The sequence below is a fragment of the Gavialis gangeticus genome, unplaced genomic scaffold (genome assembly GCF_001723915.1).
Source record: "Gavialis gangeticus isolate Ggan-Ray unplaced genomic scaffold, GavGan_comp1, whole genome shotgun sequence".
In the NCBI taxonomy this organism is placed as follows: Eukaryota; Metazoa; Chordata; order Crocodylia; family Gavialidae; genus Gavialis; species Gavialis gangeticus.
Window position 1 is genome coordinate 90,711,914 of NW_017729022.1, and position 12,986 is coordinate 90,724,899.

General features: G+C 41.8%; 1 protein-coding gene across 1 annotated transcript in view; it reads right to left on the reverse strand.

Annotated features, from left to right (window-relative positions):
• Nucleotides 1-629: 629 nt before the first annotated feature.
• The window catches only part of RERGL (RERG like), a 12,615-nt gene continuing 258 nt past the window's right edge, over nucleotides 630-12,986 (reverse strand). Inside the window, exons 2-5 of the mRNA XM_019515607.1 lie at nucleotides 11,857-11,913; nucleotides 7,950-8,023; nucleotides 4,217-4,365; nucleotides 630-1,671 (exon numbers count right to left, since the gene is read on the reverse strand). Coding sequence (XP_019371152.1) covers nucleotides 1,389-1,671; nucleotides 4,217-4,365; nucleotides 7,950-8,023; nucleotides 11,857-11,913 — 563 coding nt within the window. The 3' untranslated portion in view covers nucleotides 630-1,388. The remainder of the gene's footprint in view (nucleotides 1,672-4,216; nucleotides 4,366-7,949; nucleotides 8,024-11,856; nucleotides 11,914-12,986) is intronic.

Here is a 12,986-nt window from a genome sequence, read left to right on the forward strand (position 1 = left end):
ATCTGGGATCTCAGCACTTCAAAGCACTCAGGTGTTTTGTTGACAGGCAAAGTTCCTAGCATGATCGTTGAAGGTTAAACAGGTGATGGAAAGAGATGATCTGTTTATCCCAGCTTCTCGAGAAAAACAGCGGATGGTGTCAGGGAGATTTCTGTCTTCAAACACACTGTTTGCTGCTTTTACAGATTTCTTATACCCTTAGTCCAGCCTCTTCAAAGCATTCTTTTAATTGTGTAAATCAAGAGGGTCCCAAGCCATAACTGACAGGGAAAATCTTGTTATATAAACAGTTTCAATTTAAATGAATTACCTTTTTCAGTGACAAGGGGTTATTTGGTTTGGAACATCTCATGAAACTGATTAACAACCAGGAAAAACATGAAGTTTTAAGGAGTAACCAGACACCTAGGAGCCAGCTTGAAATTATTATGAATATAGAAGATATACTCGAAGGGATACGACATTGTTTCTTCTCAGGTGGCCTAGCTATGCTTGCACTGTGAAGTCAGCATCAGTGTTTTGTATTTTACCTGTTGTGAATAAGCTTCAACTTAGCATGACTTTCAGATCTTACTGTAGTCTTTTAACAGTTAAGGGGATTACTTGGAGTGTTCATAAACTTTGTGGGGAGGACTTCCACCAGTCATCCCAGGAAAAGTATGACAGCATTTGTGGTCAGAGGTCCAACAGGCCGGATACTGTGATGAACCCTGAACCATTATTCAAATGTCGCCCATACCCCCTCTGACTCGGTCTCTTGCCTCAGCTTCCCTAACCCGGCAACCGAGTTTTAGTCAATCAAGCTTAAATAGGCCTCCTATACTAGGACCAGGAAATGTATGCCCTGAGGTGCCTATTAAACTTTTCTTCTGCATAGTTCTGGGTAGATGAGGTGAGTGTGGGGAGGGGAGGGATAGAAAAAGTCCTTTGTAAGTCCAGCAAGCTGGGTGCCAGGGCTCCCTCAGGAACACAGAGCTGACAGGTAATAACCCAGAAGCTCCAGCCAAAACCAGTGAAGGCACTGGTGTTGTTAAGCACTACATAAATATAAAGTAAGAGAAGCCCCTCCTGCCAAGAGCCCATAATTTATATAGATGAGACAAAGTATTGGAAGCAGTAGCTCAGAGGTGAAGTTGCTGTACTAATGCCACAGCACATCAGTAGGAGAGCTGGAAATAAAACCCAGGCTTCGAGTCCTACAATAGTACCCTGTTCACTGGATTAAATTGCTGCTTATCTTTGGATTCTACCATCATGTATCATCCCTTCATATAGAGACCTTTTAAACGCATTGGATGAATCAAAGCACTCTGTCTGGTCTACTGTTGCAGTGCTTCAGTGCGTTCTTGTAGCCTGGTTCTCATAAGACTGTCTCATATGGCTATCAGTTACACAGACTTCCTCCTTTTCCCAAACATACTGTTGATCAGTTTGGCCATTGACTTTGACCCACTCAAACGTCTCTTCTCTTTGACTTTGAAGTTTGTTGTAATGTTTCTCAGGGCTTTTGTGAACATTGTCGTCACCTCCTGATAATGCTCTGCTGCAGACAATTCACAGAACTGGCATTTGTTTTCCATTGCCAGCTTTTGTCCTTCATTCCAGCCAACTTCTCTCATATGACATAGATCCTGTTTATTACCAACAAGGAACACGGGTGACTCTACCACTCTGAAATCAAGGTTAGAGAAAAGCCTTCAAAAATACTGTGTTGTGTCTGGTTTTGTCTATTATGCATGCAAATAAAACACAGATAGACCATAAAACTTTCTCTTAGCTTTATGTTATTCCCCAAAATGACAATTAGATTCTCAAAGTACTTTACAATCAGTTATGGCTCCCAACATCTCTAATAGTGAAATTAATTCTCAGTATTATAGTTGCTTTTTTAGTAAGTCTGAAAAGAAAATTTAAGTAAATAGTTCATGTATTGAACGAAAGAAAATACTGACTCAGGAGCTAAAGCAAGTTTAAGAGAATATTGTTAACTCCTGGGGTGCTTGTACACATGATAAAATAAAATCCTGCCCTATGCCCCCTAAATTGAAACAATGGGTTTTTAATTGAAAAACACCACTTCAATTTTTCCATTATTACGGTGAGGGATCCAATCCTCTTTTTTTTTTTTTTTTGTCGGAGCCAGAGCCTGCCAGCTGCTGGGGGGATGAGCTGCCACTGGGCTAAGTGGTCCCCCAAGTTGTGGGGTGCCCCAGTCCTTCCCTACATGGCAGCAGCACCCCCTAGGGCCAACTGGGTGGGTTGCTAGCAAGCTGGGTGCTACCCCAACTCAGAGGCAGCACCTGGTCTGATCCAACTCTTCCCCAACCCTGAGCTGGGGCAGCACCTGCACTGCTAGCAGCCCACCTGAATGGCTCCAGGGGATGCCACCACTGTAGAGGGAAGGACTTGAGGTGCAGGGAGGGGGCACAGCTCAGGGGCCGCTCGATCCACTGACAGCTCAACCCCTGGCCATAGGAGAGGAAGGCAAGCTTCTCCAAAAAATTAGGGTCAGGCACCTCACTGCTGCCTTCAGCAGGCTCCTGCAGCTGGCAGGACACCTGGGGTTGCCTGGGAATGGGCTGGCTTACCCCTGGGGCAGTGCAAAAAGGCAGCAGGAGGGTGGCTGGGTTTGTTGACAGCCAGAGAAAGCAGCATGGATGGTGCATGGGGTGCTAGAAGCCTAGGCAGGATGCTTGCTAGCCAGATGCTACCCCAGCTCACAGATGCCTGATCCAGTGCTTTTCCAAGTCCATCTGGGCTTCCAGCACCCCATACACTATTCCTGCTACCTTCTCTGGCTGCCAGCACACTCAGCTTGCCCCTAGGGCAGTGTAGGGAGGTGGCAGGAGGGCAGCTGGGTGTGCTGGTGGTGAGGGGCAGTGGTGGGGACAGTGCTCAGGGTGCAGAAAGCCCAGACAGGCTCAGGGAAGCATTGGATTAGGTACCTCTGAGTTAGGGCAGCACCTAGCCAGCTAGCAACCCGCCTGAGTTTCCAGGGCCCCTGCACTGTCCCTGCCACTTTCTCCAGCTGCCAGGAAACCCAGCTGCCCTCCTGTCACCTTCCTACACTGCCCCAGGAGTAAGCCAGCCCATTCCTGGGTGGCTTCAGGTGTCCTGCCAGCTAGAGGAACCTGCTGAAGGCAGAAGCAGTGAGAAGCCTGATCCTTTTTTCTGCAGAACCTGCCCACCTCTCCTGCAGCCAGGAGCAAGCTGACAACTGCATCATTGCAACTTGCAACATTGTAAACTAAACTGCATTGGGATGTAGCTTCCTTTCCAATGTCGCAAACTCATTTTAAACCCCCCACACTCTTGCACATGTACAGTGTGACACCATTAAGCCACACAGTGACATTTTCATCATGTGTACATAGTAATAGCATCACGTGTACAAGCGCACCTGGTTTTCAAATGAAGGAATAAGGTGGACATTGTTTCTTCACCTGTCAAATGTAACTAAATTAAAAAAACAAGCCTAACATCACAATGTCTGAGTATTACTGGAAAATCCAGGAATCTCAGTTCCAAGCCTCTTGCTAAAACAATTCAATCATGAGAAATCTAGTATAAGAAACTACAGCAGGCAGTGTTGATAAGTCACACTTTATTTATACAAGATACTCCTCAGGTTGTGTTTTCCTGGGTCAACTGTACATGCATTGCATGCTAAATATTGGAAATATCACAAGAGACACCTTTCTAAATTAATTAATTAATTCCTACCACATGCTAGTAATCTAGTTAAAACTATTTGCTCTAGGAATCTAATTGAGTTGGTGTTACTTTCATGAACATAGGCTATGATGAATTTCTAGTGCCAGATTGTCCCCCGTTGTGTTATACTAGCATTTTCTTGCTAGATCAGTAGGTACTTGTCACAGCAATGACAGTAGTAATAAGAGAAACTAAGTTTCAGCATCTAATCTTGGTCGGTGAAGTGTTTTTATTTTGTTTTTGTTTTGTTTTGTTTTACTTTTAAATGATGTCTAGTATAAAAGTGTGGTTCACATGTGAAACAAGAATGAAAAACTTGAAGTGCCTTGGATTTGAGTGAAGTGGAATGGATTTCATTTGACTGCTGAATTGATTATTGCTGGGGCGTTTCTATCATGCAGACTTTAATATTAATTGTTGCTAGGATGCCTGAAGCTTGCAGGCAGACTTATCTTTTTGTGGGTTAAAATGAGACATAAGTCACAATCACAATGCCACTTACTTTTTAAAGGCTCCTACAGGAGACTCTCGTATCCTGTACAGCAATGCCTTTGCAAATGCAAATGAAGTTCTGTCACTGATGTCATAAACTATGACAAATCCATCAGCCCAGTGCAGTTCATTGGTGAGGGACAACTTTCCTTTTCGGGGCTGAAAGGTAAGAAAGTGCATATGGTAATGGAAAGACACAGTTATTGTTGTCAGATTCTCTCTGTGAATATGTATTTAAAAATAGATCTGTAAAGTGAAAGTCTTTTACTTTAACAAACCTATGTGCTGTTACAGATTATAATGTACAGGGCTCTGGGATTCCCAAAAGCTCACAAGAGTTTCTGCAGTACAACTAATATATGAATGTCACTGCAGATGACTTTCCTAATGAATATATTAAGTGTTCCAGTGAACTCTGAACACTTCTGGAGGTTCAATTATTAGAAAAGTTTTATGGCTCAACTCTGCTCCACTGACTGTAGAGGAGTCACTCTAAATCTACATCAAAGTGAGTGAGAATGAGATTTTGGCCATAAGTATTTGTTTAGATTCTACAAATATGTTTTCTAGTCATCTTAATATAGTGAATTTGCCAACTGTTATTTGATGAGCTCCTTGTTCCCACCCCATTTCCTCTATATACTTTCTTAGTAGTGTCCAAGTCCATAAGTATTCATCCAAGAGTATAAAGAGGAAAGTCTGTCAAGCTGTAGTTGGCTCTGTCAAGATTGACACAGATTCCCAAATATTAGTGAGGGGGACTTAAGCGTCTTTAGCCCTTTTCTACTGGAAAACTGCTGCTGGATCTGATTTATAGAAATCAGCCTTAAAAACACTACTGTGCTAATGTGGATGGCAAAACTGAGCTAAATAAATAATTTATTTTCAGCATTATTTAAAAAAAAACCCCAAAAAACTCCAGAGCATTGTCTGGCACCAATCAGCCAAATCATACAACATGAGAGGGATTTTAGCTGAATGTCTCCTATGCCGTTTTCAAGCACAAGAAGAGGTCCAGAGTTATTCCCAAACTCAGATCTCAGACAGTCATTTGCTATACTATACAGCAACATTTTTCTTTCTGGAGTAAAAAAATTAAAATGTAGAAAAGAAAATATTTTAATAAATCTTTTATTTTCTTACCCTAACTTTCTCCCTTAACTTCCCTAAAGCCTTGGAAAATAGATTTGCCCTTCAGTAGATAAGAATATACATTTGGGAGGAGGGGAGAGGTGGGCAGCAAGGGACAGTTAGTTAACATCAATGCAGGGTACTGAGTATAGTATAGTGGGAGTGAAAGCCAGGGTAGAAAGGAAAACCTAAATGGAGAAAAGGTAAAGTGGATTCAAAACAGGAAGGCATCAAAGGAAGCCAACACACCACAAATGTGATATTTAAGTAGAAAAGGCTGGTGCCAAATGTGCTGAAGGTAATAAAAAGAAGGTATTTGTGACATAGGTGGGAGGAAGTCCTCTGATGATTTAACTAAATAAATAAGGCCTTCTCCTGTTTGAGCAAAATAGAATGGCCTTTTCACAAGTGCTGAAAGTGCTCTACAGGAAGACAGCAGCAGCGTACCTGATAGTCAGGGCATGTCTATCACGTCAGGATGATATTTGAGAGTTCTGCCCTGAAAACATCCCCCCTGCCATCCTCCCACTTGCCCCCCTCCCTATGTACCCAATGCTGAAAGAAAGGTAAAGTAACCACTTTTTCCCCTATGTCCCAAATAGCTCTTAGGCTTAGGTGTGCTCATGAAAGCATTCAGGCATGCCCAGTATATCCCTAATAGTGACCAAGTTACATTTACTTTGGCCTGTAGTACGTGTCAGACTGGGAGAAAGTGGGCAAGGTATGTTTTCTTGGTGCTGCTCCCTATAATGACCTGTCACAGTATAGGTATAAGGTTAAAAAGGATAGTGTTGTTGCTTTCCATATTAAATAGTTTAAAGATGTCAATCTATGAAGGAACAGAGTAGATGTCATACACAGAAGATATATTTGGCTCCAGATCTTTAGGCCTTAGCCCTCTTACAACTGCATGCACCTGTAAGCTGTGCGGTACCAATTTTGTTACTGAAGCAATTAAATGGAAATAATACAAACTGTACACCCACATTCAGGGGAATATAAAACTGACCTTTTTTTTCTAATTGATTATAGAAATGCTGTGTTTCTCAAACCTAGTAAGACAAGCTGGTTCATTGTTCTGTGGTTCCTACAGTTCAGCAAAATCATTGTCAATGCTGAAGCTAGTGGAAGCCACAATGTACATAATTCTCTAGGTTCCTGATATATTCATCACTGTTTATAGAAAATCCAGTTGACCTATGTCTAACTGAAATGGTAATCAGAGAGGCTCTGACTACTGTAGATTTGCCTTTACTACAACCTTTCACCAGGGTGACTTCACCAATACAATTTTTAGGCAAGTTTCGCTTCTTTGGCAAAGTTTAATTTAGTTGTGTGTGCAGCTCAGATCTTAAAGGATCAAAAATGTTTCTCACCAAGACATGTCCAAGTGAATGAGTTTCTGCTAGTTCTGTTCAAGTTGGGAAGGCACCCACTTTTAGAAAAATGTTACCAAACTTGACATATGAGGGAGCCAAGATATAAGGGACTCCACAATGCTCAGAGGAGCAGAACTTCCCCAAACCATGATGTCCACCTGAATCATGGGCAACAGTTGCATCTCTAGATGTACATGGACTCAAGGAGCCACAGGACACCAAGGCTATTTGTTTAGAGGTCCCATGCCTACTTGCGAGTGGCAGGTTGCTTTTCTCCAGCTCCTGAACAACAGGAAGCCAACAGAGACAAGTTACTGTGGCTTCTCCTGGTTCCCACTGACCTGAGAGAGAAGGCATGCACCTCCACAGCAGCAGCAGAAAAGGTAATGTCAAGCTTTACTAATATCTAGTCTGCAAATATATTAATATTCACTTAGATTCCCTATGGGATTTGAGAAGGGTAGGAGGAAATAGACCTCTCTACCCCTCTCTTTCTTCTGTGTTGTCTGGCTACAGATTCTTGACTCTAGCCCACATACCCTTGATGATATCATTCTGGGTCTGTATAGTAAACAGTAGATTTAGGACAGGGCAAGTCCACAGAGGCACATAATACAGCTGGGAGTGAGTTGGCTCATCTGTGAAGGTGTGCATACCACCCCATCACCAAAATATTATTTTTAGATATTTGTATTAACCATAAGCAGAGAAGAAAAGAATAAAGTGACTACAAATACCCAACTCAGAGGTGTTTTATTCAGTCAGAATAAAGCCCAATAAAAGGGATGCCTGTATTATCAGTATCCTCAGATCTGATCTGCAATAATAAGGCGTCAGTTATCAGAAACCACCCATTGACTATTTCAATTTGAAAAATAAACAATATATTAACCCTTCAGTAGAGACTTGGGGACACTATACAAACTCATGTAATTAATTTTGCTCCTCTATAGTAAACAAAACACCTCATACTGAATTTTACTTTATAATTTGCCAGTTTGAGTTCCCATTCATATAATATGCCAAAATACTAACACGCTGACAAGAAAATACAATGGAGGGTGCATTCTCTTAAGCTGGACAGTGCTCTGAACAGTGTTCTGGTAGCTACACATCCATTATTAGAGGAATTTCTGCATCCCATTTCCATTACTAATGGTGAGTTACATTTTCTCAGCCACTCCACTCCTCAAGAAATAACTGTTAAGAATCACTTGGCTCTGTTATGTTTACCTGTGAACAAGGGTCATAAATTTCCAGATGTGTTTGTCTCCCATCCAGACACAGGTGTTTAGTATAGATGCATTCTACAAAACACACGGCATAAAATGAGCATCAGCGTGATCAAGCACAGCAAAAACCAGGGTTGAAACCATTGTGGTATCAGTGGAGAACCATAAGATTTGCAATACTGGTGTAACCTGCAGGTCCAACAAACCACTGGTAGCACTTGAATTTTTACTGAGACCTAAACCCACACCACTGTTATGCACCTAGTGAATTATCCAATCTTTAATGGTGTCCCTTGGCTAATGGCTGGCCAGGCTCCATTCCACTGTAGTACTCCAGTCAGTGTTCTGATGTGCAAGAATGTTTGTACAACATAGTACTTGTCTTTTGGAATAGGAAGCGGGAAAGAGGATGCACAGCTAGTGTTTCTGAATTATACATATTATGGAATTTTCCAAAGTCCTTTCATAAATACTCTAAATTTTTTAGGGGATCTGACATCATAACTGTCGATTTGATGGGAGCAGGTGCCGATTGTGAGTGAATGGAAGAGGAAAAGTACATTTGAAAAATTAAATGCTGATATTCCTTTTATCTTTGTTTCAGGTTGTACAGCACATATGAGAAACCAAATACAAAGTTTATATATATTTTAATCCAGGTTAATTATATGTAGTATTACACATTGTGTTGATATGAGCTTCTGTCACACAAACCATATTGCTTTGTACTTATAAAGTCAAGTATTGTACCAGTCTGTGCTTCAGTGCTTATCTCACAGATACAATATTTTCTCACATATAATACACCCCGGGAATAATATATTCATGTTGTTTTTTCAAAGGCATAATGAAGAAAGAAAGAACTTTCCTTGTAGTAACTGAGTAGTAGTAGCAAGAGAGCTAAGCCTGCTCATTGTTCTGCTCCCTGTGGACCACACACAGACTTTACTTTTGCTTTAACCTGGCTGAACCTTAAGCAACAGGAACTGCTATTACCGTATTTCTTCTCATATATTGTGCACTCAAGTTCCCAGCAGCTGGGTTTTCGGGGAAAAGGTGTGTTATATACAATAAAATATGATACTTACTATTAGGTGCAATGCTTACACCCTGAGCCTTGTATTTGTACAGTAGTTGGTACTCGATCTAGTGCTGAACCAGTGTTACCACCAATGTTAAAAGCATTAAAATTTCCATGGCTAAAAGGAGCCTAGGTGAGACTAAGGGTGCCTATTCACAAGCAGGGAGGCTGCTCTGATGTACTAATTCCAATGCATCAGAGCAGAATCAATTAATCAAGTCTGCTGGACCATGACAACTACTGTACTCCAGCAGCCTCCTGCATCTTGTATATCACATCCCCATGCTTCAAAATGGTGGCGGGGTGCTTTATATAGAACTCATTCAACAAGTTTTAGATGAAGTGCCCCCCGCCTCTGTTTTTGAAGAGCAGAGGTGCTAATACAAAAGATACTCCAAGTGTTTTAATTAGAGTGGCTCTCGGAGCTAATCTAATAAAAGCAACCCCTCCCCCCCACCAATGTACACATTCCAGAGAATGTGTGTAAATGACCTAAATCTCCATGGCCTAACTAGTCCTCAGGAAGAGCTGCAGCCTCACATGCCATGTCTTAAGTAGTTTACATTTCATCACTTCAAGACCCTTGGCTGAGTATTTAGGTTGGCAAACTACAAAAATCAAACCCGTACCCCTATCAAAACTTTAATTAATTAAAAAATATTATAGGAACACAAAAGTTTCAAAACTTATCCTCTTTTTGATTCCAATAAAATATTGTGGGCTGTTTTGTTGATTTAGTATTGTAATCTCATTAGTTGCCATAAAGGGGGCCAACAATTATTTTCAAGCAATATTTGCACAGGGCGAGCTTCTGTTTACAAATACACAAGGCTTTTAAAATGTAAATGTCCCTTGAAAAACATTCTATAGTTCCTGTGCAAAAAAAAATATGATCTGGTTTTAGAAGACTGTATGCTCTGCAGTCTGTGCTTGCACAGTATGCAAGTCCTCGTCCATCACTGGAGTGCTACTGTAATAGAAAAAAGTCAGTGGAACTGGGTAAGTATTCGTTCACTGTGTCTCTCAAAATCTCCCTCCTAATGCATGCTGTTTTCTCAAAGTCTTCAATAAGAACTTTGGAGAAGACATAAGTCACTTAAGGCCACTTACTCATTTTCCTTTAGAGTGCTCTTTGGAACAAGAGGTCTGCTAATAGGGTCTACAAAAAAATGGCAGTGGATAAGAAGCCTTTGTCTCATCCAATGAAATGTTAAGATCAAAAAAAAAAGAAATCCAATCCATGTCAGGATGACACAGACATTTCAAAGCTCTTTCAGGAAAAGCAGAGGCAGACCTCACAACAGCCCAGTAATTAGAAGTACTTCTTGAGATGGAACTGGCCCAGCTTCAACTCCTTGTATTGTCCATTAGCGCTGTACAAAACAGCACTGTTCCATTTTGCCTTGAGTTTCAAGGTTTCAAAGGAACAGTGTTTCGTATCGAATTTCATTTCGATTTGAAACAGCTGTTCTGTTTTGCTTTGTCAAAACAGTGAGGCTATTTCAACTGTTTCAGTGTTTTGCTATATCCTGGCTGGACTGGCTCCCCATCCCCAGTGCTGGATCAGATGGGGGTGGGGAGTCAGCCCAGCTGGATCAGGCTTACTTCCATCCCCAGCACTATGGTCAAAAAGTTTCGACTTTCGAAATGTTTTGACTAGCCTCATTTTGTTTCAAGGCTGTTTTGAAGTCCTTTGTTTTGTTTTGATTTTGCTGTTTCAACTCGAAATGAGTTGAAACTGCGTTGAAGTGAAATGGCCAGTGAAATTTCGCACAGCCCTACTGTCTATTTCCTTACATTACAGAAGAGCATCCTGATGATCAAGCTATTCTGTACCCTAGCTTGGCTGTTTCTCTGGTTTAACCAGGAACTATGTCTTAATGAAAGTCCCATCAACAGTAGTGAACTTCAAAAATGTTGGGTTCAATTAATCAATGTTTTCTGATGAAAGATTATATTGAAAGCTCCAGACCAAAACCATAGAGAAGGCAGAACCAAATTACTTGAAGAAAGTAAATTGTCTTTCTTTGACTGAAGCGTACAGCAACCTATCCAGCACTTTTGATCAAGTTAACTTTCTTTAACTCTGTCTTTTTTTTAACTCTATTTCATTGCTACATTAGTTGGCCTACCTGTTCTATACATGTTTTACAAAACTGTAAATATTGTCTTCTACTCTTTGCTCTTGTGTTTCTATCTAAAACCAACAAAAAAGACTTGACAAATTTAAACCATTATTTTTAAAAGAGTGTTGAACCTTGTTTTCCATTTTCAAGACACTTTTTGGTCCAGTAAAGAAGCTTTTACTAATACTTCAAGAAAGTATTTCCTCATCCTCTGTTGCTCTGTTCAACACACTTAGAATTACAGAAAATTAGGGTTGGAAGGGACCTCAGGAGGTCTCTAGTCCAACTCTGTGCTCAAAGCAGGACCATCCCCAACTAGATCATCCCAGCCAAGGATTTATCTAGTCAGGTCTTAAAAGTCTCCAAGAATAGAGATTCCACCACATCTCTGGGTAACCTGTTACAGTGTTTTACTACCCTCCTCCTGAGAAAGTTCTTCTTAATATCCAACCTAAACTTCCCATGCTGCACCTTGAAACCATTGCTACTTGTCCTGTCATCTGCCACCACCTTAACTTGTAGAACAGAACCATTCCATTAGTAGGAAACACTCTCCTAGCAAACTCCTGGCCTATTTCTTCACAAGTCACAGCAAATTCAAAGTCATCCTGTGTGCTTCTGTAGCTTGGTCAGGGGTTGGAGGGGAGACAAGTGCCAGAGCATGGAAAGAGACCAGAGGTGAGGGTTGAAGGTGAGCTTACCAGAATTGGAAGCGTATTCCCCAATGAAGCGCCGGGTGAGGAACCTCACGGTCAGAGCTGTAATATAACAGACCCCAGCTTTAAATTGGAGCACACATCCGGGTGCCTGACCTCCACACTCCTTGGAATCACAGGGAAGTAGGGCTGGAAGGAACCTCCCCAGGTCTTTCAGCCCAGCCCCCTGCTTCAGGCAGGAGCATCCCTGACTAAAACAGCCCAACTAAGTGCCTGACTTCTTGATTATTGGTTTGTAGCCATGTTGGTCTAAGGACATAGGTTCTTTGGGTAAATACAATTTCTTTTATTAGACCAACTAAATAGTTGGAAAAACTGTTCTTTGCAAGCTTTGGGGTACAAACACCCTTCTTCAGGCATTGGAGAGAGTCTGCTGTTTGTTTGGGTGCTCTCCTACCTGTGGAAAGCTTGTGAAGAAGTTTTCCAACTATTGGAGTTGGTCTAATAAACAATAATCAAATTTACCCAAGAACCTTATCTGCCCGTGTCCTTAGACCAATGTGACTACAACCTACACTCCTGCCTGCCAGCCATCTGAGACCCCCAGGTAGCCCGTCTTCAGTTTACTGGCTGCATTATTTCACCAGGTCAGCATCTCTGTGTCCCTTCCTCCCCTGTTGTCTACCACTTCAGCAACCCTTGGCTGAGTATTTAGGCTGGCAAACGAGAAAAATCAACCCTTCGCCCCTATCAAAATGTATGGGGTATTTTATTTATAAAAACATAATAGGAACAGACAGGTTTTGAAAAGCATCTTCTGTTTGACTCCAGTAAAAAGTCGTGGGCAGTCTTATTGATTTAGTATTGTAAATCCCATTAGCTGCCCAACCAGTGGGACAACAATTGTTTGCATTTGCGTTTTCACAGACCTGCATTTTTGCTTCAGGGCTTCCAGGAGCGCAGCCAGCCCCACAGCAGCTCTCCCCAAAGCCTGAAGAAGGCTGCTTGTGCCTGAACTCCGGCAAAGACCCATCCCCCCAGTTATTTAGGTAATAAAACATACCATATTTCCCCGAAAAGCCTGCTCTCACTTGGAGAGAGGTGACGGGAGAGGGCTGGAAGCCCAAGCGGGCGCTGAGCCGCGGGCCGATGCCTGCCTCTGCCAGGACCCCGGC